The 22,506-nt window shown below is 37.7% G+C and overlaps 2 protein-coding genes across 2 annotated transcripts; both read left to right on the top strand.

Moving 5' to 3' along the window:
* The first annotated feature begins 611 nt into the window (after positions 1–611).
* Positions 612–8,361, top strand: ctsc (cathepsin C). The gene is made up of 8 exons (XM_055028971.1): positions 612–956; positions 1,209–1,354; positions 2,891–3,045; positions 3,751–3,906; positions 4,088–4,206; positions 6,389–6,520; positions 6,693–6,925; positions 7,184–8,361. The coding sequence occupies exons 1-8, from the start codon at positions 797–799 to the stop codon at positions 7,448–7,450; spliced, it is 1,368 nt and encodes a 455-aa protein (XP_054884946.1). The 5' UTR covers positions 612–796; the 3' UTR covers positions 7,451–8,361.
* A 1,078-nt stretch (positions 8,362–9,439) lies between these two features.
* Positions 9,440–15,897, top strand: rab38a (RAB38a, member RAS oncogene family). Its single transcript, XM_055028361.1, has 4 exons — positions 9,440–9,931; positions 12,650–12,930; positions 14,791–14,942; positions 15,027–15,897. The coding sequence occupies exons 1-4, from the start codon at positions 9,730–9,732 to the stop codon at positions 15,220–15,222; spliced, it is 831 nt and encodes a 276-aa protein (XP_054884336.1). The 5' UTR covers positions 9,440–9,729; the 3' UTR covers positions 15,223–15,897.
* Positions 15,898–22,506: the final 6,609 nt, after the last annotated feature.

Here is a 22,506-nt window from a genome sequence, read left to right as displayed (position 1 = left end):
GAAAATATTGTGAAAAGTCTTTTAGAAAAGAAGCTTTTCATTAAAATGCAGACCTTGCACAATCTAAATAACAAAAGTGTTACATAACTAAAATGATGAAGTGCATCATGAAAATGCTGTTGCTGAATCTGTTATTCTCTGCGATGCAGAACAACTGTGTTTGTAAATGGCTGATTAATTTGTGTCTGTAACTGAGGTCACACATTGATTACCTTTGATCAAACAGAAAAGGTATACTTCACAATACCTTTCCTGTTTGTTTCCTCAAGCAGCGTCAGCGGTCATATGACTACGTAAAACCACTCTGGTTAAAGCGAAACTAAAAAGGGGAAGAAGAAACGAAGAACACACGGCAGCAAGAGGATTGCTGTCATGCGCGTTTATTTTGGTAGGAAATGTGATTGATTGGGTTTTATTGCGTCTTGGTTACCGTGAGTGTATGATGTCTTGCACTCACAAGGTCATTATTGAGTTTACACAGAGTTTACTCAGGCTATTTATCAATGAAGTATCTATAAAGTATGAAACAGAAGTTAGCATTTTGGGTTTCACGTAGCATCTGGGATCCACAGGAAGCCGTTTGCCGCGCATGCGTATTGTGACGCGAGCTGTAGCGAACCATCTTGACGGAACAAGTTAAATTGAGGGTAAACTTTGAGTTTACGCCACTTGCTGCCCGTGAAAAGGGGCAGAATAGCAGGACAGGTGCCTGACAGTCAGGGTGAGCGCTGTTGTCTTTACACCTGCGTGGGTTTCCCAGTGTTTGTCTGTGCAGGTGAGCTGGCAGCGAGTGAACATGAGGTTCAGCGCTGTTCTCGTGTGTGTGACCCTGCTTTGGGTGGAGGGGTCGTTGGGGGACACACCGGCTAACTGCACCTATGAAGACCTGCTGGGGACATGGGTGTTCCAGGTGTCCAAAGGGGGACACGACAAGACCGTCAACTGCTCTGTTGAGGGTAAGAAGCTAAGAAGGAAATAGCACTTGATTGATTTTTGACATCATGTGACACATTGAGGCCTTTTTCAGATCAAGAAAGCTGAATGTGTCATTATAAGCTGTTGGCTCAGTGTTACATTTCTTTGCTTATGATTGTTATGATTCAGTAATAAGACAGAAAATGAAATATTGAAACTATATTAGACGCTCTGATAGTTGAGAGGTTATCTAGATTGTTATGAAGTCATGTGATTTCATGTTTTCTCTTCAGCCACAGGTGAGAGCACAGTGACTGTGACCCTGGAGAAACTGTCCATCGCCACAAATGAGCTGGGAACCACGGGCTTCTTCACCCTCATCTACAACCAGGGCTTTGAGGTGGTGCTCGGTGGCTACAAATGGTTTGCCTTTTTCAAGGTAACAGTGAAACAAATTCAGCATTTTAGCTTTAATAATCAAACACATCTGATAGTGCATGTTTTGCTCTGCTGATTCACTCATAGTCAAATCTGTCATTTAGATACTGGTAAATGGAATTTGTTGGCTTTGCTGTTGAATATTTTATTTTTAACTCTCTGTGCTTTCACCCTTTCTCATTTCCTATTTTCATGCACTCTGATAGTGTGTAAAGATTGGTGGACGGTGTAAAAAGCAGTAGAGTTAAAGTTAAGTCCCTGGTCATGTGCTATTTTCCTGTCACTCACATGACATTGAAATTTGGGAAGTTTCCCAGCCATTTTATTTTCCAGCCTCTGTTCTGATTTAACTTCCTCATTATTTGTTATGACTTGCAAGTTTTTTGGTATCATACTGTCTTCTGGAACCTCTGACTCAGTAAACACCTGATTGGGTTTTTGTTTTTTTTTAACTCTTCATCAGTGCCAGTAACAAGTGTTCAGAACATACATGCATTCTTGTCATAGACCTGATTGTGGGTTTTCAATTAATTATGAGTCATTCTTTTTGGGTTAAAGGCATACGCAACAACTTCAGTGACTATTTAAATGCGCAAACATTTACTGTGCATTTTATCTTATCCAGCTAGGGTTGCAATTTTTATACATTCTCACACATGTACATACAATACTTTCACAAATATTTGTCACTATCATCATGGTGGATTTGGAGACACAACAGAGCTCTTTTAAATTTAGTGGGTCCAGTCATGTACCTGGCATTTAGCATAGTCCAGAAAGTTTCAGAAGACTTGAGGTCTGTAGCTATTCTGAAGGTTTAATGTTAGCCTGCTTTATGAGTTCTTAACCCAGTTTGATGGGTTTTCTTCTTATATTGTTCTTATAAATTTTATGGTACAGCACCAACGCTGGCAACCAACTGTAGCCTCAGCATGACACTGCTTCTACCATTCCAGAGAGCTTTAATGTTCTTTGCTTTCTTATCATTGTGGCCAAGTAACTTAATCTTTGGCTTCTCTGACCATAAAACTGTTTTGAATGTTGTATCTAATTTCCTTTCATGTGAGCTAACGGTTTTTGAAAGATGAGAAAACTATCCTTAAGGCAGGTTGATCCGAAACACATAAACTGGTTTTGAAGTAGATAAATCAAGTGAATAAAACTGCAAGATTTACCCTAGAAAATGAAAAATATATAGACCTTGTTTAAAAGTAGGGTTTGTAGCAGCAAACCATCTAATTTAAGTAAATTCATATACATATATATGCAACATTTTTAATAAAGTCAAAGTTTTGCACCATGTTATGTATAAAATTATTTTAAGAAGTTTGCTGCTTCTTAAATGCTTCACAAAAAGCCCAATTTTTGAGTATATGTGAAGTTGTTACTGGCACTGAGTTTGCATATAAAGAACATCATTTAAAGAAGTTACTGTAAATAATTGACCTTGAAAAGTGTTATATTTTTTTCAGAAAAATATAGCGTGTGTTTGTGTGTATAAGACTAGAAGTCCTAATTTGTCTGCTGACTCTTGCAGTACACCCAGGAAGGCTCCAAGGTGACCAGCTACTGTGACCAAACCCTGCCAGGATGGGTCCACGATGTGCTGGGGCGCAACTGGGCCTGTTTTGTGGGCAAGAGGGTGACGCCTGTGCCGCCCAGAGCAGATTCTAAGCCGGTCTTCAGCAGCGGGTACCTAAATTACGAACAGTTGGGACTATTTTGGCAAAGTACAAACGATAGGAACTTGAACTGGTGATCAAGGGATCCAGAGGAATATGAAAAGAACTAATGTGCAATTCTTACATTTCTGCTTCATATTAGATTTTCTCTACTTCAGTAGTACCCCTCGTGAGTGTGAGGAAACCTTATCTAGCTATCTGACTTTTGCTATGAAAGCCTGAGCATACAGTTTCTGGTCACATGAAACTGCTTTCTGTGATAACATGATTCAAGGAAAGAGTTTTGTTTGCAGAAAGTTTAGTAAAATGTCTACATTCTTTTGTTCTTCTAACTGAATTTTTTCTTGCCATCTTTTTCTCACATGCATTCTCAATTGCACTCAAAATGACATTTGAAAGTCTTTATTTCTGGTAATTTAGATGATTGTCCGCTTATAGCTAGTAAAGAAACAATATGGTAGGGATTAGAGTATTACAGGATATCAATAACACTTACTACAGAACTGTGGGCTTACTGAAAATGATGAATATCTGCTAGAATGTTATTTTAATATGAGAGACAAGCCTAAATGGATCCTATATGTTATGTTTTTTAATTTAATTGTAGATTTTCTGTCCAGTGAAATGTCCAGTATGTCCTCAAAGTGATTGCTTTTTCTGAAGTTTGTTTCCGTGGATAAAATCTGCATCAGCTCTTTCATTACTCTTTCCCCAGACTGATCCCGAAGCCGTATAAAAACAACGGGGACTTCATTGATTTAATCAACACCGTTCAGAGCTCCTGGAAGGCTGTGGCGTATCCTGAGCATGAGATGTACACTTTGCGGGAGCTGCATTACAGAGCAGGCGGCCCTGCCTCTCGTATCCCTGTGTGAGCGCTTTGGTCCATTCCTCATTTCATCCTTTTTGCGTGATAGACAATGTATAAATCTGATTTCCTGCTAAATAACATCAATTTATGATGATCTTTGTTGATTGAATTGCCGTTGGCTTGCCACAGACGTGTGGCGCAGGTTTTCCCCTTTAAAACTGCGTCTTGATGTCTTCTTCAGACGTGTTCGCCCTGCTCCTGTGGAAGCTGGTTTAGCCAAGATGGCGGCAGCCCTCCCCGATCACTGGGACTGGAGAAACGTTGATGGCGTCAACTTTGTTAGCCCTGTGAGAAATCAAGGTGACCTTTCATTACAGTCATATAATAATTTTGAAAAGGTGCTCTTTTGATCAATTCATTTCCTTTTTAAAATTATATATATATTTTTATGAAGTTTTAAATCTAACTTTTTTTAACCTAGTCTAAGTGAGAAACTCAAATCTTTTTGTTTTAATTCAAAGGAACTTAAAATTTTTAGCACTAATATTAGAATGGCCGGACGGATCAGATGCAGGTTTACGTTTGACAGCTGCCAGTAATAGTTTCCACTCAGAATCATTTCACCACTCGCTTTGCCTCCTTTCCTCTTTGCCCTTCTGGGTCTGCTTGCTGCTCTCTTCCTGTTTTCTGCACACTGCTGAGTGTGAGTGGAGAGATTGCAGAAGCAGAGTGCTTCGAGTGTCTGAGAGAGCCTCTATAGGGTGGGGTTTAAGCATCTAGAGAAATCCAAGGTGCTTCAATGGAATAGCCCTTCAAGGTACTGTGGAGGGCTATGGAGCTTATTTTACTTTTATTGCATGAGTCGAGTCCAGTTTTTCACAGAAAGTTTGACGTAGCTACATACCAAATGTGATCTAAAGTTCTTGCGCTTTAGTTATCTGAACAAATTACATGAGACATTTATTTCCTGCTTTGCTGTGTCTTTTAAATGAGCAGATACTTCGGTGAAGTGTTTCCAGCTGGAGAAGAGAAATTGCATGTTGCAGCAGGGTTGCTAAAAAGAACATTCTGCAATGTTCTCCTGAGGACTTTACGCAGCCCAGTGATAACTCGTTTAGTAAAAACAGTTGCTCTTTCTGATCAAAGTATTGACTAAATTCTCTTCCCTTCTGTTCCCCCTGTCTTTTAAGTAAGATAGGGGGATTTCAGATATGAAGCATTTACATCAACACGAAAACATTGAGCATTAACAGTTCGAGAAGAAGCGTTTTACCTTGTAGATATATCTATAATGAGATGGATGAGAAATGTTCCTGCATAATCGAGCTTGAAATCTACTGAATCCCTGCTGCTCTGTTTTTATAAAGCATTCTTCTTCCTCTTTTTCTTGTTAGCTGTTGTGAGCTCTGCTTGAAAAATCTACGGTCTGAAAATCCTTCTCTCTACCCAACTCCTGACAGCGCTTCACCTCGGGGTTAACTTGCTTTGTAAATAATTTATCTCTACAATGATCTGGATTTGAAGGGCAACTGTTTAGAACTTTCCAGGAATTTCATCGCTTGAAGAATCTCTTTGTTCTGCAAAGCATCATAAAAAAAAACAGCCACACAGATGTCTAAGTGTGTGATCTATAGGCTGTGCCTGTGTGCATCACTGGAAGATGGGCCTCTTTGAAAATCTCCTCTGCCTGAGGAAATAAAAGTCTGAATGTGACACTTGTCAAAGAGGTAAAAGAACACAGAGGAATCTGTGACCAAATCCGAATCAATCACATCAGTTTGAGCAGCAATCAGGAGGAATATGAAACGGTCTTATGATGAGCACGCCCTGCTGATAACAGATTAGAGACACATGGATGTGTTTCCTGTAATGTGACGGCTCTGGACTAAAAGACAGTATTGACATATTGAAAAAAGAAACATATTTGTGATTTTTATCTAATCAAAATTTTATCATGTTCTATGAACCCTCTGTAACGCTCTATCTTGTAGGTTAAATGGATTTTTTATTTCTTTTTGTTCTTGCTTCGAGTCTTCTCATAAACTGCAGAACTTTTCGAACCTTTGGTTCAAAACGAAAGTCTGTTTTACTTTGTTGCTACTAATAAGCTGAAGTCTTTAGTCCCAAATATACTCTCTACTGTCTCACCCTGAATCATTACTGCAATTAAATCGCCCAGCACATCCCTGTGGCGTCTGCTCCTTTCCTAATTGGTTCCTTAGATCATTTTATTAGCGACCTAACGCCTGACTCATGTATACAAACTTTATTTAATCTGTTCTCTGTGACTGCCTCATTCTATTGGCATGCACCCATCGCCACAACACACTTGCCTTAAGTATATTGTGGGAAAGACTATTGAAAAACATTCAGCGCTGAATTTAGTCCAAAAAATACTTTATTATTGTTATTATATTTTATATATTATATGTTGTCAACTATTGCATGTAAAGGGACAAAGCGTCTTTTAAAAAGCTGCCTTTTCACTGTTCCATGTTGTTTCTCATAGCAGTGTTTTCTCTCCATCTTTGTTGTGGTTAAGCATCCTGCGGCAGCTGCTACTCCTTCGCCACCATGGGAATGCTGGAAGCTCGGGTTCGGATCCTCACCAACAACAGCGATGGCCCTGTCTTTAGTCCTCAACAAGTGGTCTCCTGCTCTGAATACTCGCAAGGTAAACTCATGCTCTAAACGATTGACATTATTTCCAATACAAATGAAAACATTTTCTGCTAAAGCAGATTTTTCTGTTGGTAGAGTAATATCTGCAGTCTATTGTGAGATAAGCAAACATTTAAAAAGTGTTTTATTTACTTAAAGATTTCTACTTTTTTCACCCTTGTAAGGTTGCGATGGGGGCTTCCCTTACCTGATTGGGAAATATGTACAGGATTTTGGCATTGTGGATGAGTCTTGCTTTCCGTACACGGCAAAGGACACTCCCTGTGGCGTGCCTGCAAACTGCGGTCGAATGTACACCGCAGAGTATGGATACGTAGGCGGATTCTACGGTGGCTGCAGTGAGACGGCCATGATGTTGGAACTGGTCAAGAATGGACCGATAGGTGTTGCTTTGGAGGTACGACAGCTGCTTAATGTCTGATGTTCAGATGCAAATCTTAGCTCTGCTGCAAAATGCATTACGTGTGTCTCTGCAAGATGGAGGTCTTACTATAAATAAACTTTTGAAAGGCGATCTATGCCAAAAGTTTCATTTTAAAATAGGCATGACTGTGGACTTTGATATTAACCTAAACAAAAAGATAACATTAACCTCATACAACACAACAAAATGGTAGAAAAAGGTGAACTACTATTGATTAGTGTTTGTCTACAGGTGTACCCTGACTTCATGAACTACAAAGGAGGCATCTACCACCACACGGGCCTTGCAGACTCCATCAATCCCTTCGAGCTGACCAACCACGCAGTGCTGCTGGTGGGCTACGGCCGCTGCCATAAGACCGGACAGAAGTACTGGATTGTGAAGAACAGCTGGGGTGCCCAATGGGGCGAGGACGGCTACTTCCGAATTCGCCGGGGAAGCGACGAGTGCGCTATCGAGAGCATCGCAGTCGCAGCTAACCCCATCCCCAAATTGTAGATGCTTTTAATTCAAAATCAAAACAAATGAGTGCCTTGATCACAATTTCTATAAATGGAATGTCTTTAGTTTCAATCTTGACTTAAAAATATGAAACTGCAATTGATCACATGGAACGCTGTGGTCCGGCTTCCTTGTACTGATTAAACTGATATTGAAACATGGATGTATAAAAAGATTGACCCAGCACATGCATAAATGCATGAAAAGTCACTGATTGAAGTTTTAATGGAAACATTTCCTTGCTACTTCCTTTTAGTGTTTTTAGAGTTTTAAAAATACTGAAACTGAAAAGGGTAGGATTGTCCACCAGTTTTCAAAATCTGAAATGCTTACTGAAGTCTAAAACTATAAGATTGATACCTATGAATAAATTAAACTGATATTGAAACATGGATGTATAAAAAACTGAAAAATACAACCACTGTATTTGATTCGTATCATTCTTAAAAGTTTCACCACACACTCTTACCTTATGTCTTCTTATTCTAGATTTTAATGACATGGATAGAGCAGATTTGTATCTTGATGTTGAATGTGATTATTATTATTATTTTTTTAATCCAGTGTTCCTCCTTTTCTCCAATTATGTTTGCTAATTTTTATGCTGTTCCTAAATCCATGCTGTTACTGCCAACACAAGCCAGAATGGATTGATTGTCCTGTAACGGATTGTAAATTCTACATTGAACATTTAAAAGGGAAATGATTTATCAGTGTGTGTTTTGTCAGTTGTCCGGCACAGGACTTTTTTCTCTGTCTCAGGAAAGCATTGCAGAGAATCGATGTGTCTTTTGTCCTTGCTTCCAATTTGACATCATTGCTGCCATGTTTCACGGTGGATTGCTCCCCGTGGAGCATGCAAAGATAATTTCTCAAAATAAAGGGATGCATCACTTTGCAAAAAACAATATGTGTTTATTTTGTCCTTTTTTTTGTATTGATATGTTTGTTTTTGTTCGGTTGAAGTAAAATGCTTGACTTTGTTTAGAAATCCTTTTAAGTGATTTGCCACTAATTGTTTTTGCAAGGGCTTTATGTTGATCAGTTTAAGCACAAATTTGGTAAAAGGCAAAAAAGCAAGTAAATATTCTGTGATCAGTGCAGTGGGGATCCATTACTTTCTCCTTTTTAATACCTTTCCTTTTAGTCGTATGCGCAAGTAAAAAAAAAGCTTTGAAGTTCTGATGTGTTTATTTTTAAAAAGGATAAGACAAAGAAAACTGTTATGTATGCATTTTTCACATGCTTTAGTAATCAGTGCAGGCACTTTCAAGAAGCTAATTTTGACTGATGTGGGAGAGTGCATTTAACAACAAGATGTCTGAGAGTTTTATCTGCTTCTCCTCATTCAAACTGGGTAGAGTTCACTAGCATTCAGAGTTCACTAGCATTCAGGGATTTAAGAGAGTTCACATGTATTTTATAGTATATAACCCTGTGCTTGACTGATCATTATACCCTTGACGTGTAACTTTTTTTTTGTTTGGGTTTTGGTGATTCTTGTTTTTTGATGGGCTTGTTTTTGAAGCTATTTCATTGCCAAAATCCTGAAGGGAACTTAATTAGATGAAGTTACAGTTCCATGCTAACCACTGTAATTAATTGATTTATTATGTCATACGCTTTTGGGTTTTAACTTGCAAAAGGTGATAAAGGAATGCAGTTTACATACTAACTCCTTGGTTTTGTTTTGTTTTTGTTTTTGTTTTTTTTCCATTTTGTCACGTTGCAGCCATAACGTTTTTGCATAATCTATTTACAAACCAACACAGAGTGGAGCATAATTGAAAACCGGAATAACAATGATCATATTTTTTTACAGTACAATACAAAACCAGAATCCTAAAGGTCAAGACATCTAATCTGTTTACTTTTGAATTCAATTGTTTCGCTTGCTACTTTAACTTGTGGAAATGCTCTTGGTACTTTTCCCACCCTGTTTCGTGTGGAGATAATCGTTTATCCTCGATCATCCAGGAGGACTTCCGTAAATCCCGGTTTTGCGTGTTTCTAGTGTAGTGGAAAGGGTCACTCCCAGGCAGCAGCAGCAGCGCCAGCAGCAGCAGCAGCAGCGGCCCTTCCTCAGTCACAAGGTCCATACGTTTCCACTTCTCTCCGAGGGGCCAGGGCGTTTACTACCTTACCTCCTCCTTTCATTCTCCGCGTTTGTCTCTGCATTCTTCCCTGAGTGTTTTATTTTATTTATTTATTTGCCATATTCCGAGTCCTCTCCATTACGGTGGATTCATGCTGAGCTCTCGCCCTCCTCGGTCGCCATGCAAAATAACCACCACAAGGAGCACCTCTACAAGATTCTCGTTATAGGAGACCTCGGGGTCGGGAAGACCAGCATCATCAAGCGGTATGTGCATCACAACTTCAGCCCCAACTACCGCGCCACCATCGGAGTGGACTTCGCCCTCAAAGTCCTCAGCTGGGACCAGGAGACGGTGCGACTGCAGCTGTGGGACATCGCAGGTACGGTGCCCGCTTTTACGCACAAAGTATGCGGAACGGGAGGAACACCCAGTGGAGGCCAGCAGGAGTCAAACTTGTTTTAACGTCTCAACTTGGCTTTTAACAAACTAACTATTAAAATGTGGTGGAGGAGAAGCTGCACACTGAGGAACAAGTCATCTTTTTATCTCTGGAAAAAAAAAAGTTGTTGCGTTTGAAGCATGACTTTAATTTTGTCTGTATCTCCACCAGCAACTAAGTGAACCTGCTTTATGGGCACTATATCTCACTATATCATATATATATATATATATATATATATATATATATATATATATATATATATATATATATATATATATATATATATATATATATATATTTTGGTGAAGGCCTCACATAAATCAAATGACTCTAGAGTCAATTTTTAAGCATGCATTTGACGAGAAACATTTCATGTCATAAAAAAACAACATTTCAAGTGATTTTAATGAAGGAGGCTCTTCAGTTCAGGTTCAACACATGCTAGGTCTTCAGGACAGTGACAGCTGTTAATATGGATGATGTGGCTCACCACCCAGGGCGGCATTCTGATGGAATTAGATGCAAGCAGTCAGAAAGATAATAATAACGAAAAAAAGAGAATTATCAGTCAGCTGCGTTTCAGATGAGTTTTCCATTTTTTATTTCATTTTTATACATGTTTAGTAAGAAAATATGATGTAAAAGACATATAAAGCTATTTTTAAAAAAAACATTTGTGCATCAGAATAACCTTAGCTTAAAACAGACATAAAAACTGAAATGTAGAAACTGATCTGAGTAAATCATTCTACCTTGCAGCTTCTTTAAAACACAGAGTTGTGATTCATGAAGTCCACATATATATGTAGGCAGAAGAAAAACGTGATAATTCTTCATGTGGGATCAGCCAGTGCATTGCTACATGCTCATTTTTGCCATCACATCGTAGTTGCTTCACCGTGAAACGGAAGCATGTTGATATTTAGACGGTCGACTGGCGATGACTGTTCTTACAGCAACGCTATTCATACATCCTGATAGAGTTTATAATATTTTCACACTTTTGTTGCCCACAGAAATGAGTAATAATTCAGCCTCTTTTCATTTGCGATTGAACGCCAGTGGGCATGATGACAAACCTGAAGGCTACAACGGTTCCAATATCACATGAGTGTCGGCTGAGGTTTAGAAGAATCCTCTGACCTGCTGCTTTCTCCCCTCCTGTTTGCTCTCTCCAGTAAGCGCAAGCAGTCATGTGGTTCAGACTCGTGAGGGAGATTTGAGGCCCAAGATTTCGTGTACAGAGAGCTTTCATTATGAACTGAAAACCTTCTCCTTCAGAGGAAGAATTGCAAAGTCGTATGAAGGTTTCCAGAGGTGGGAAAACCTCATTTGTTGTGCATTGTTTCCCCATTCAGTTTGGAACATAAAGCTTTTTTTTAAATAATATGCACTGTTCATAAATCTGTTCTTAAAATCATAATTTAAAACTGAAAATGTAGCTGTCACATCAGAAGGCTTTCCCTTTGTGGGAAAAGGTTTTGTGGTTGATGATAAACTTCAGTTTCTCCAGTCAGTGGCATGATGAATCACTCGCTGTTTCTGTGTATTTTCCCAGGATAAACAGCTTTGACTGTGCTATTTTGGTCGGCCATCTTTCAAAATATTGGGGCTCATAGGATGGCAAAGCTAGTTTCTCTGGCATGTAAAATAAAATCAGATAAGTTTATGTCTTTCAAAGTGATGCAAATGCATTAAGAATTTGGAGCTTGGCTTTAAAACACAAAGTATAAGTTTTGTTTATCCCACCTGAAATGTGTTTTTTTTTTTTTTTCAAAAGTTCATTAATATTCTCTAAAAAAATCTGTTGGCCGTTTTCTTCTTTATAACCCTTTGGAAATAAACCTCCAGATTCCATCTTCAGATGATTATTTTAATTTGCGTTGTCCACAAGACATGTTTTGATTTCTACTTTAATTAATACTTATATATGCACGTAGTTTTTAAAACTGCTTTTTTTAAACCTTAATGTTATTGTTAAAACTTTGATTTGTATTTTTCTCATTTTGCACCTCATCTTATCCTTTTATAAATATCTCAATGAAAATAATTATTGTAACAACTGTATACATTTTTTGTGGTTATTATAAGAGATCGTTAGGTAATATAGTCTCTATTTTTGGACAGACACTTGGACTCTTAAAAGACTAATAATATATTAAATTCCTCACTCATTTAAAAAGTGGTTATCACCAAAAAGTGTGACACCAAGGTCTCCTGTAACTTAAGGTGCAACTTTCTGCTTTGAATCAGCACTATTGAACTTAACAGCGTAGGGAAGTGCTTTGAAGACAACCTGCTTGTCTGATTTGTCCTTGAGTTAAACTGACATGCTGCCAGCTGTTCTCTAGCTAATACTGTGCTTTTATCCACCTGTTCATGTCAGATACACCACGGCAGGACTCATCAAATGAACCACCAATCTTTTCTTCTTCACCCGTTTGAGGCTTCCATTATTGGTCGGGAAGTACTGACCAATAATGGAATGAAGACGGAGCTTTTCTAACCGTACTGAGTAGAAAAGAGCTATGAATGAATTATTGCATGAATTTGCCCAACTGCTGTATGAAAACGCTTAGAAGTTTAGTCTATTCTCTCATCTCTGATCTCATCACTCTTTCCTCTCTTTTTGTGTCTATGTGTGTATTTTTTCAGGTCAGGAGAGGTTTGGTAACATGACCCGCGTGTATTACCGTGAAGCTATGGGCGCCTTCATCGTCTTTGATGTGACTCGGCCAGCCTCCTTCGAGGCCGTCACCAAATGGAAGGAGGACTTGGATTCCAAGCTCACACTATCCAATGGGAAAAATGTAGCCACTGTGCTTCTGGCTAACAAATGTGACCAGGGTCGGGAAGTACTGACCAACAATGGAATAAAGATGGAGCAGTTCTGCCAGGAGAACGGCTTCGTTGGATGGTTCGAGACCTCTGCTAAGGTGAGAGAAACAGAGACGTGTGTACACGCAGAAACATTAAAGGCGGGCTCAGTGGTTGCAGCCCCTGTTTCAAGGACTGTTTTATAAAAATGTCCTGAAGAGGCAGCTGACATCCTTGACTCTGACCCAACAACCAATTATCTTGTGAGGACACCACTAAAACAACACATTCAAAATGGGATGAGCTGAACTTCACAGACTTTTAGTCTTCTATTTGTATTTGAATAAATCCTCAGTAATGGTGCAACGCTCCTTTTCCACAGAGACTCTCAGCAAACACTACATATGTGTTTTTCCAGGTCAGCTGCACTTGCATCAGGTGCTTTGTCTTCCAGAAAGGGTTGTCCACGAATGCAGTTGGAATACATTAGCTCTATTCTCTAGCGGCTACACAAACTGTGAAGCAGTAGTTTCACATTTTGTGAGTCAGTCATGCAGAAATTAAGTTTGATTAATAACATATGAGTACTATCTACTTTCTGACTGTCCAAAATTTGTCTCATGCAAATACATTTTAACGCAAAATTATAAGTGACCAAACCTGATGTGGAACCTTTGAAATATGTGTAATATGCTAAAAATGAAAGGCCAATAATATGACACATAACTTGGGAAAAGGAAAAATTCACATTAGCATGGAGAATAAAGTCCAAGCAAACATTGACAGAAAGTCAGTATAAATATTACCGGTCTATGACCAGTCTATATGTCTGCAAGTCAATGGTTTTGTCAGAAAAATCTGAACATGTATTGCTGTGTCTGATCTGTTCTTATTGGACCTTGAATTCATGGACCAAGAATTAATGGTCCATGGATGTAAAGTCTGAGTGGACAACAGAGATGTTGTGCATGGATTGCAGGGATGCAATCAGCTGCCTGAGTGCATGGCAGCTCATGATGATCCAAACTCATGATGGTGCAAGCAGTGAACCATCATGAGTTCAGGGTCAAAATTATATTCCCATCTCTGGTTTGAATTTTGCCAACTTTGTACTTGAGTATTTTCATTACAAAAGTATTTATTAAGCTTGAAATTTAAGCCACTCATTACAGTAATGTTTAATTACATCGGTATGACTTTATCTGAATGATTATAATGGCTAACACATGCTTAATTCTATGCTTAAATCACCTTCATAATTATTAATCAAACATTTTATATTGAAATGCTAAAATTAATCATTGGGATGGTTTTGAAATTGGCAATATTGCATATTAATTACAGTAAATATTTCAGTAATGTAGCACACAAGCATGCAGGAGAGCACCTGAATTAACCTTGTCTTTTTATTTCACTTGTTATGTTTTCAGTGGTATTGTTGGGATATTTCTGAGTACAGTACTGTATAGAGTAGGGTAGCATTCTGTGACATTGTGTAGTATATCTCACTGAATAATGTAGCAGTGTGTTGTACAACATAGGATAATATAGCATAGCACAGAACAAATGAGTGCATTCCAATGTGACAAAAGGGGGCAAATCATTTTTCAGGGTATTGTAACCTTAAGGAAGCCAATGCACAATTCAGTTAACATAAAATAACCTTTTCCTTCACATACCTGTTACATCTTTTTGTTTTTGCTTCACTTGTTTATTTTTACGGTCACGTGTAAATGGATGAGTTTGCAAACAGATCACTTACAGAATGGAAAGGTCAGATTGTTTTATGTATTATTGCTGCTAACTGGCTCTCTGTCAGCCCTCTCATTCATTAGCTTGCTTTCTGTAAAGATTTACAATCTGTGAATCGTTCATAGCCTCACGATAACAATTAGTCGTCTCCCTGTAGCCATCACTTTGTAAACCACATTGTTGTTGTTTTCCCTCACATCGCTGTCTCTTTTCCATGTTGTTTTCAGGAGAATATCAACATCGATGAGGCAGCGAACTGCTTGGTGAAACACATCATCGCGAACGAAAATGACATGCTGCAATCAGAAGTTCCCGACACGATCACCCCTCAGTTAGAGAAGGATAAAGGCGGGACTTGCTCCTCTTGCTTTCGATCTCAGTAATAAAAACATTCAGCTGTGGGATGTCCCTGTTTTGAGAGTAGTTTCACACAAACCTGTATGCATGTGGACTGTCTTTGCAGGTGGAGGATACTGGTACCAACTCTTTTCTTGTCTGGGTTCCTGGGGGAGTGTGGCGGGGTGACAGAGAGCCAGTTGGCTCATGATCTGGATCGGCTGAAAAAGACAGATAGCTGCAGCTGTGTCCACTTGTCAGAGGCAGGGTCACCCCCGGAGTGTCTTCAAGCATTGGCACGAACTCTTTGGTTATCATGGTGACACATTTAACAAGCAGATGCCCAGTGAGGTTTCGGTAAATCACAGGATATTTGTTCTAAAGATCTGTGGAGCCAATCATTTCATGCAGACTGTGGTGACTCTCTTCTGCTCTCCCTCCTTCCACCCTCGTTTTCTCTTCATCTATTTTTCCTATCCATTAAAATGTGGGACAATTTTCACCATCTAGCAAAAGCAAAATTACTTCAAAGTGCACAAAAGCCAGCATCCTTACACAGTAATCTTTTCATTTGGTTTATGTCTTTTTTATCCATGTTCCAGCAGAAATGGTGGCACCAGCAATGCCTTGTATAGCATATTAAATGAATGTAACTAAAATGCTTTTCCCAACGCATCTATTTAATGTTTTCAACAGATAGTCGTCACTTTATTTATAAGTGCACTGATGTTGCACTTTTTATGTTTTTCTCACAGAGACATACTTTCAAGCATTATTATAAGGAAATATGTAAAGTTCTGTGTGATAAAGCGATCTGTGCTACATCAAAAACTGTTATCTGTATTTGATGGTTTTACATAAAATGCCTTTCCCACGGTGAAATGGTTGTAACTTTCAGATGCAAATACTTATGTATATAGTATATACAACAAGCTAAGACAGATGGTAGAACTGAAGATGTATTTGTAATTATCAAGCTGTTCACACGAAATAAAACTTTGCTGGATTGAACTTTTTAATTTCTAATTTCTCTTCCAACATAAATAGAAATCATGCAAATTGCTATAAGCAGAAATCCAAACGGCGTTTGGATTCAACCCCTTTACTGTTTGCCCTCAATAAAGTTTTTTGTTGAGAAATGTGAGGCACTATGACAGAGAACAAGGCATGAAAATAGTAGCCCCCCCATTTTATTTTTTATGTTAAAGGTTACTTCCAGCGAGAAACTAGAGTAATAATCTATTATATCTCACAATGTATGAATTGCTAGATATTCATACATTGTCAGAGGGCACTGAGCACCATATGCAACAGCGGTTCGCACTGGCAGGCTGAAGAAGTCGGCAATTGCTGAGAAAATAGCTTAGAGCAGATACTAGGAGTAGCTACTGTAATGATAATAATGTTAATTTATTTACAATTAACACAACCCGCTATAGTTTTCTGTTTGTAAACATGACGGTCGCAGATTTTCCTACTGAACAATAACAATCTTTGAGTGACTGGACTTTGAAGTGGAAGCTTAAGTGTTATGCTTAGCTTAGCATTAGAACAATTTATATACACGACAAAACCACAAAAATATCACTTCCTTCTTCAGAATATCCTACCCGTTTAAAATGAAAAGCTAACGCTAATGTTTGCACCAATCCCTTTATGAGAATATCCTATCTTTTTTTTATATTTAAGGGAGGAACCATTTATCTTTTCCTGTGTTTATTGCCACATTTCATTTTGAGTTCTGAGTTTGTCTAAAACGGGGTTATTTAATAAAAAAGTTATTAAACTAAAATATTTCAAAATATAGGGACAGGGTCATAAAGCCAGTTACAAATAAAATAAATTGAATAAAGCTCAACTTAATCTTCTGCATTTTACAATGAAGTTCAGTTTTATATCAAAGAGTGATATAAAACTCACTAAAAATAGCTATTACAATTAAAATCTGTCCTTCTTTGAATGTCCTGTTGGGAACCGAAGCCCCTTAGCTTTTTCTTGAATACTGTATTATATATATCTGTATTGATCTGTATTGGTTTTTCTTGAGGCATGACAAATGTTTCACGCTGTTGTTATACAGTGTATCCACGAATAACGTTTAAAAAAAATAACAATCCTCCCCCCTCTATATTCCCAGATTCCACAGAGACTATTTGTTCTTTATTGACCTGCCCTTAGCTTAGGACAGGACTGCATTCAGGAAAATACGCTTACTTAAATCTGTCTCTTCTTTCATTTTATCCCTCCCAAAAACTTTAAGTAGACTTTATTATTACTGATGACTAATTAGAAAAGCGCTTTCAGGCTTTTAGATTGAAATAGCTACAGACACTAATTACCAGATCTCCCTCTGCATTTTGTGCTTGATTTAACTTTGTGGTTTGCTTCTCTTCTTGTTAGGTAAAATATTAGAGTCAATTAGACACGGCTGTACAGTTTGCCATGCCTGTTGATTATTAGTCATTAGTGACTGGATGAGACATTTTTTGACATTGATGTCCCCATTTTTGATCAATCACAGTGTGAATGTAATTGGACAGCAAGGTTAGGCAAAGGCTAGAGTTGTGTGGGGATTTTCCTCTGCTGTCATCTTAGTCAAAACCCTCTTCTGAACACCCACACAGACAAAAAGAAAGAAAAACATACACCAATCATCAGAGCAGTTTACAGATTCATATCACTCTTTTTTGGTCTCTAAGGCAACCCACTACCAGCAGAGAAACAGTTACTCTTTGTACATACTCTGTCCCTTTTTCTTGGTTTTTTTGTGTTGGCGTGTAAAAGGGAAAACGAGTGATGGAGCAACACCAACAAGGGACATGATCACAAGACTTCTCAGTAACACAGAATAAGAAGTGAATATACTGCACATGATTTCAGGATGACATTTTTACCCTGTTTCTTTACCTCTTCCAGCACTAAGTAATAAAATATAAACATTATTTTACATTCATCCAGTTTTTATTTCCACTACTAATACTCAGCAATATCTAATTGAGAATAATCCCAGCTCCTCATATCTCAGCCCTGTACAAGAAGAAGAAATCATAAACATTGTGAATAACGGTAAAAATAAGACTTCCACTGACTGTGATGATCTGGACATGAAAACTATTAAAATAGTAATTAAAGGTATCTCTAAACCACTAACTTATATTGCAATTTATCATTTCAAACAGGATTATTTCCCAACAAAATGAAAATAGCTAAGGTCAAACCAATGTATAAAACTGGCGACAAACACCTCTTCACTAACTACAGGCCTGTGTCTCTTCTCCCACAATTTTCTAAAATCCTGGAAAAACTATGTAAGAAAAGACTGGAACAATTCATAGAAAAACATTCACTACTTATCAGCAGTCAATATGGATTCAGAGCAAACCGGTCAAATCACTGGCCGTAACTGACTTAATAGAAGAAATAACCAACGCAACAGATAGTAAAAAACTGGCAGTAGGGATATTTATAGATCTAAAGAAAGCTTTCGATACATTAAATCATGAAATCTTACTTAAAAAATTAGAACGCTATGGAATTAGGGGAGTATTTCTGACTGGATGAGGAGTTACTTAAAGAGCCGGAAACAATTTGTGAAATTGGGAGAGGTGGAATCTGATTGGCAGGAGACTGTCTGTGGAGTACCACAAGGATCAGTATTGGGACCAGTTTTATTTAATCTTTATATAAATGATATCAGTAAAGTGTCCAATGTATTAAAATTTATCTTATTCGCTGATGACACAAATATTCTAGCCTCTGGCGACAATTTAGAACGTCTTCTCTCAACAGTCACTTCAGAGATTAGTAAGTTAAAGATATGGTTTGACCATAACAAATTATCCCTAAATTTGGACAAGATGAAAATCATGGTCTTTGGGAACTGTTATAAAAATACTGAAATCCAAGTTCAAATAGAGGACGTAACTCTACAAAGGGTTTTTGCTAATAAGTTCCTCGGTTTAATAATAGATGACAAAATCAGTTGGAAACCTCATATTAAACATTTACAGAGTAAACTCAGTAGAAGTATATCCATATTGGCTAGAGCTAGACATGTATTGAATGCTAAATCACTTCATATTCTATATAACTCCCTGATTTTACCATACCTATCATATTGCTGTGAAGTGTGGGGAGTTAATTACAAGAGCTCTTTACATCCGGTAACCGTCCTACAGAAAAGAGCCATTAGAATCATCCATAATGTCGGTTATTATGACCATACGAATCTGCTCTTCATAAAATCCAGAATTCTCAAATTCGACGAACTTGTAGAATTTAAAATGGCTCAATTATGTTCAAAATATCTAAACAGCTGTTACCTGAGCACATACAGAGCACGTTTTCTGAAAGAGAAGGGGGGTATAACTTGAGGGGTCACTCAAACTTCAAGATCCGCAAATTCAGAACAACAAGGAAAAGCTTCTGTATTTCAATTACAGGTGTAAAGTTATGGAATAAGTTACATTTAGATTTAAAACAAAGCAACAGTTTAATGCAATTCAAAAGAAAGTACAAAGAGGTAATTTTCAATAGATACACATACGTGTAATAGAAAGCAATAAGGTGTGAATTGCAGATAATTTGGTGTAAGGGTTAAGAAAGACAAACCAGTATAAAAATGGGAAAATGAATAGGTAAATATTAGTAACTGTTACTTCTGACTGACACTTTGATTTTGATTTTTTTAATGACAGTAGGATTCTACAGTCTCAAGTGTTTAGGGGTAAGAGTTTATAAGTTCTCACTTCTTTCTACCCCATTTTGAGCATGATATGTCAACTGAAACAAAAAATCTGTATTTCTCTTCTTTCTTATGCACTTCTTGTTACTGTGCACTATTTTATTTTTATATTTGTATCATGTTCGAATAAATTTCATTAAAAAAAAAAAAAAAGATGAGGTTGTATATAGGTTAAGAGTTTTTTAAATTATTATTCATAAAGGGTTAAAAAAAAAAAAGCATGAACACTTTCCTCAACAGATTCACCCTTGAGATAAAATTCAACGATAGTTAAATACATCCATCTGAATAATGAAATATTATAACCATTTCGATAAACCAGCTGCAGTATAAATACAGACTGAGGCTAGAACGAGACTTACTACACAGTCGATAAATTTGGAGAGTAGTGTTGAAAGGGGAGGCTGTGGCAGGTTTTCCCTGCCTCTGAAATGAATACGCAGTAAAAGAGAATCGATAGCAGGAGCCTGGAGACACTTAGCAGGACGAATGAAAATAGCGTCTGCATCTTGAGCTTTGATCGATAAATGTGTGTGTATAAATGCTGCTGTGCGCCCACTTGTTTTTCTTTGTGTCTTTTGGAAAATACAGAACGCGTAATTGTGAACACTTTCAGTGCCAACATTTGCCATTAGAGGGATATTAAGAATAAGTTTAACGTAGCCCTCAGGCTGAGACTGTGGTTAAGCATTTGCGGTGCATTTAGCCTTCAAAGGGACTACAGAATTCTTAATCTCGATACAGAATCACCAAATGTGCAATGCATGTGTTTGGAATCAATGAAAAGCATCTCAAAAAGGTGCTTTTTGAGTTCTGGGCTTTGAATATGCCCAAAACTTTTAATTTTCTTAATTCTCAATAAATCATTGCTGGTTTTACTGGTAGTTTTGGGTCACTGTTATGTTGCATAATGCAGTTCTGATTCAGCTTAATTTTTTGTCTTTGAGCCACCTCAAAGCTGTGTACCATTGCTCAGTCGGTTTTAAAACTGATTGCAGAGTGCTCATTCCTGCATATGTTATAATCTGTAACCCTCATTAAGCCTAATGAGGCTACAGCACTAGTGAATATTTTCATCTACAAAGTATGCTGGGAAAACTTGCCTGTTTTTCAGGAACTGTCTTAGCACCTTCAAACACTTCCTATGAATTGCAGTTCATAGTTAGACTTCTCTTTAAAATTGTTTATGAAACAGTGCTCAGAGTACATGAAAACCTAGTGCCTTTGTCTCTGGGAGCGTTTTAAAGCTCTTTTGAAGACTTCTGTAACTGAAGAGTGTTACTGTTGTTCTTAAACTGGTGTCACTTAGTTTTTCCTTGTTTTTTAAACTTAATGTCATACTTCGAAGTTGGCACCAGCCCTGCAATCGGCTACAGAATTGGGTACAGAAGATAAGTGGATATTCTACCTGTTAATTTGAGAAACATAAATTATTGATGTATCTTCATTCTACATGTACTGTCTTGCTGAGGTAAACATTATAATAGGTCTGGTTGCCTTTATAATTCTACAACAGGAGAGCAGAGGACAGTTTCCCCTGTTGCATAACTGACTGCTTGTTTTAGGAAATGATAAACTGCACTTTGTGGGGGCAACAAAGTGAGGAGACTATCAGTCATGAAGAGAAAAAAAATGAGACACATACACATGAAAAATAAAAATGAAAAAAATAACCCTCAAGCTTTTTCATATTGAAAAATATAAGCAGAATTTTGAGTTGGTTCGTGATTAAGGACAAACTCATCATCAGTTATTCTCCCTCATACATACACACATGCACACCTGACAGTGATTACACTTTAAGATTTGTTTTTAGATTTGTTTTTAGATGAGCTCCCTCTGAATGGCGTCTGGCTCGTCTTTGAGGACAGGATCAGCATGTTCGACTTTTGACAGAGTCCCAGAGGATTCTAATGTGGACTCCTCCACATTAAAAGGGAGCCTGCTCAAATAGATTAGGTATCTGCTATCTTCTTGATGACACTTGCTGGAGAGTATTTACTTCTCACATGACTTAGAATAGTTATGTCTGGCTGAAAAAGTCAGGGGCTGGTTCGGAGAGAATGGTCTGAGTGTTGCAGATCGGACAGTTGTGACAGCAATCCGATTACAGGAAAGCTGTAAATTTCTGTTATGTTGTTGATGATGATGATGGTGATGATGATGATGATGATGATGATGATGATGATGATGATGATAAATCATCATCATCATGGATGTAATGAACCTTCAAATTCTTGTAGGATGCAATTACTGGAGCATTTTTCCAACAACAATGATCATAGTGTGTTGTGAACACAATTATTTGTGCAGTGGTTGGTGTCAAGTTTGATCTGTAAATAAATGTTTTAAAAAGCTAGCGGAAGAGGCCTGCATATAGGCCTGTATGTTTGTGAGTTTTTAGTGTGTTGTTCCTTTAGCTCGATGGGCTTGTAGTGTTACTCACCTGCTTGTGAAACTTATGATTAGTCCACATCAGTATGCGAAGACAAAATTGCTGATGTTTTCATCCAAGGAAAAAGTAATTTTCAACTTATTTTTTCTGTGACCTCAGTAAAAAGTCATAGAAAGGGAATTAAGTAAAATGACATTCTATATTCTGTTCTCAATAGGATGTTTTTGTTAATGAAATGAAGTAAGGTTATTGAAGATGCATGAGCCATGGTGTGTTAGTAGGGTTATACACATACCAGTTTCTTTCTGCCTGTTTTTGTGGAAACGTCTAAATTCTTGCCTTTAAGAAAAGACTACTAGATCCCTGTCACAAACAAACTGACCCTTTTACATTCATACTTATGCGACTTTTGAATTACTTCAAATTTTGTTATATATGACTCAGCATATCTGTCTCATGAAAGATCTA

Source organism: Poeciliopsis prolifica, unplaced genomic scaffold (genome assembly GCF_027474105.1).
Source record: "Poeciliopsis prolifica strain line A6 unplaced genomic scaffold, Auburn_PproV2 SCAFFOLD004, whole genome shotgun sequence".
NCBI classification, from domain to species: Eukaryota; Metazoa; Chordata; class Actinopteri; order Cyprinodontiformes; family Poeciliidae; genus Poeciliopsis; species Poeciliopsis prolifica.
This window is presented reverse-complemented; position numbering and strand designations above follow the sequence as displayed.

Bases quoted from the DNA above. Each gene is read 5' to 3' on its own strand.
- rab38a (XM_055028361.1), top strand. From the start codon at position 9,730: ATGCAAAATAACCACCACAAGGAGCACCTCTACAAGATTCTCGTTATA. The intron at 9,932-12,649 runs GTACGGTGCCCG...GTATTTTTTCAG, and splicing joins GCAGCTGTGGGACATCGCAG to GTCAGGAGAGGTTTGGTAAC. The intron at 14,943-15,026 runs GTAATAAAAACA...CTGTCTTTGCAG, and splicing joins TCCTCTTGCTTTCGATCTCA to GTGGAGGATACTGGTACCAA.
- ctsc (XM_055028971.1), top strand. From the start codon at position 797: ATGAGGTTCAGCGCTGTTCTCGTGTGTGTGACCCTGCTTTGGGTGGAG. The intron at 957-1,208 runs GTAAGAAGCTAA...TTTTCTCTTCAG, and splicing joins CGTCAACTGCTCTGTTGAGG to CCACAGGTGAGAGCACAGTG. The intron at 4,207-6,388 runs GTGACCTTTCAT...GTTGTGGTTAAG, and splicing joins TAGCCCTGTGAGAAATCAAG to CATCCTGCGGCAGCTGCTAC.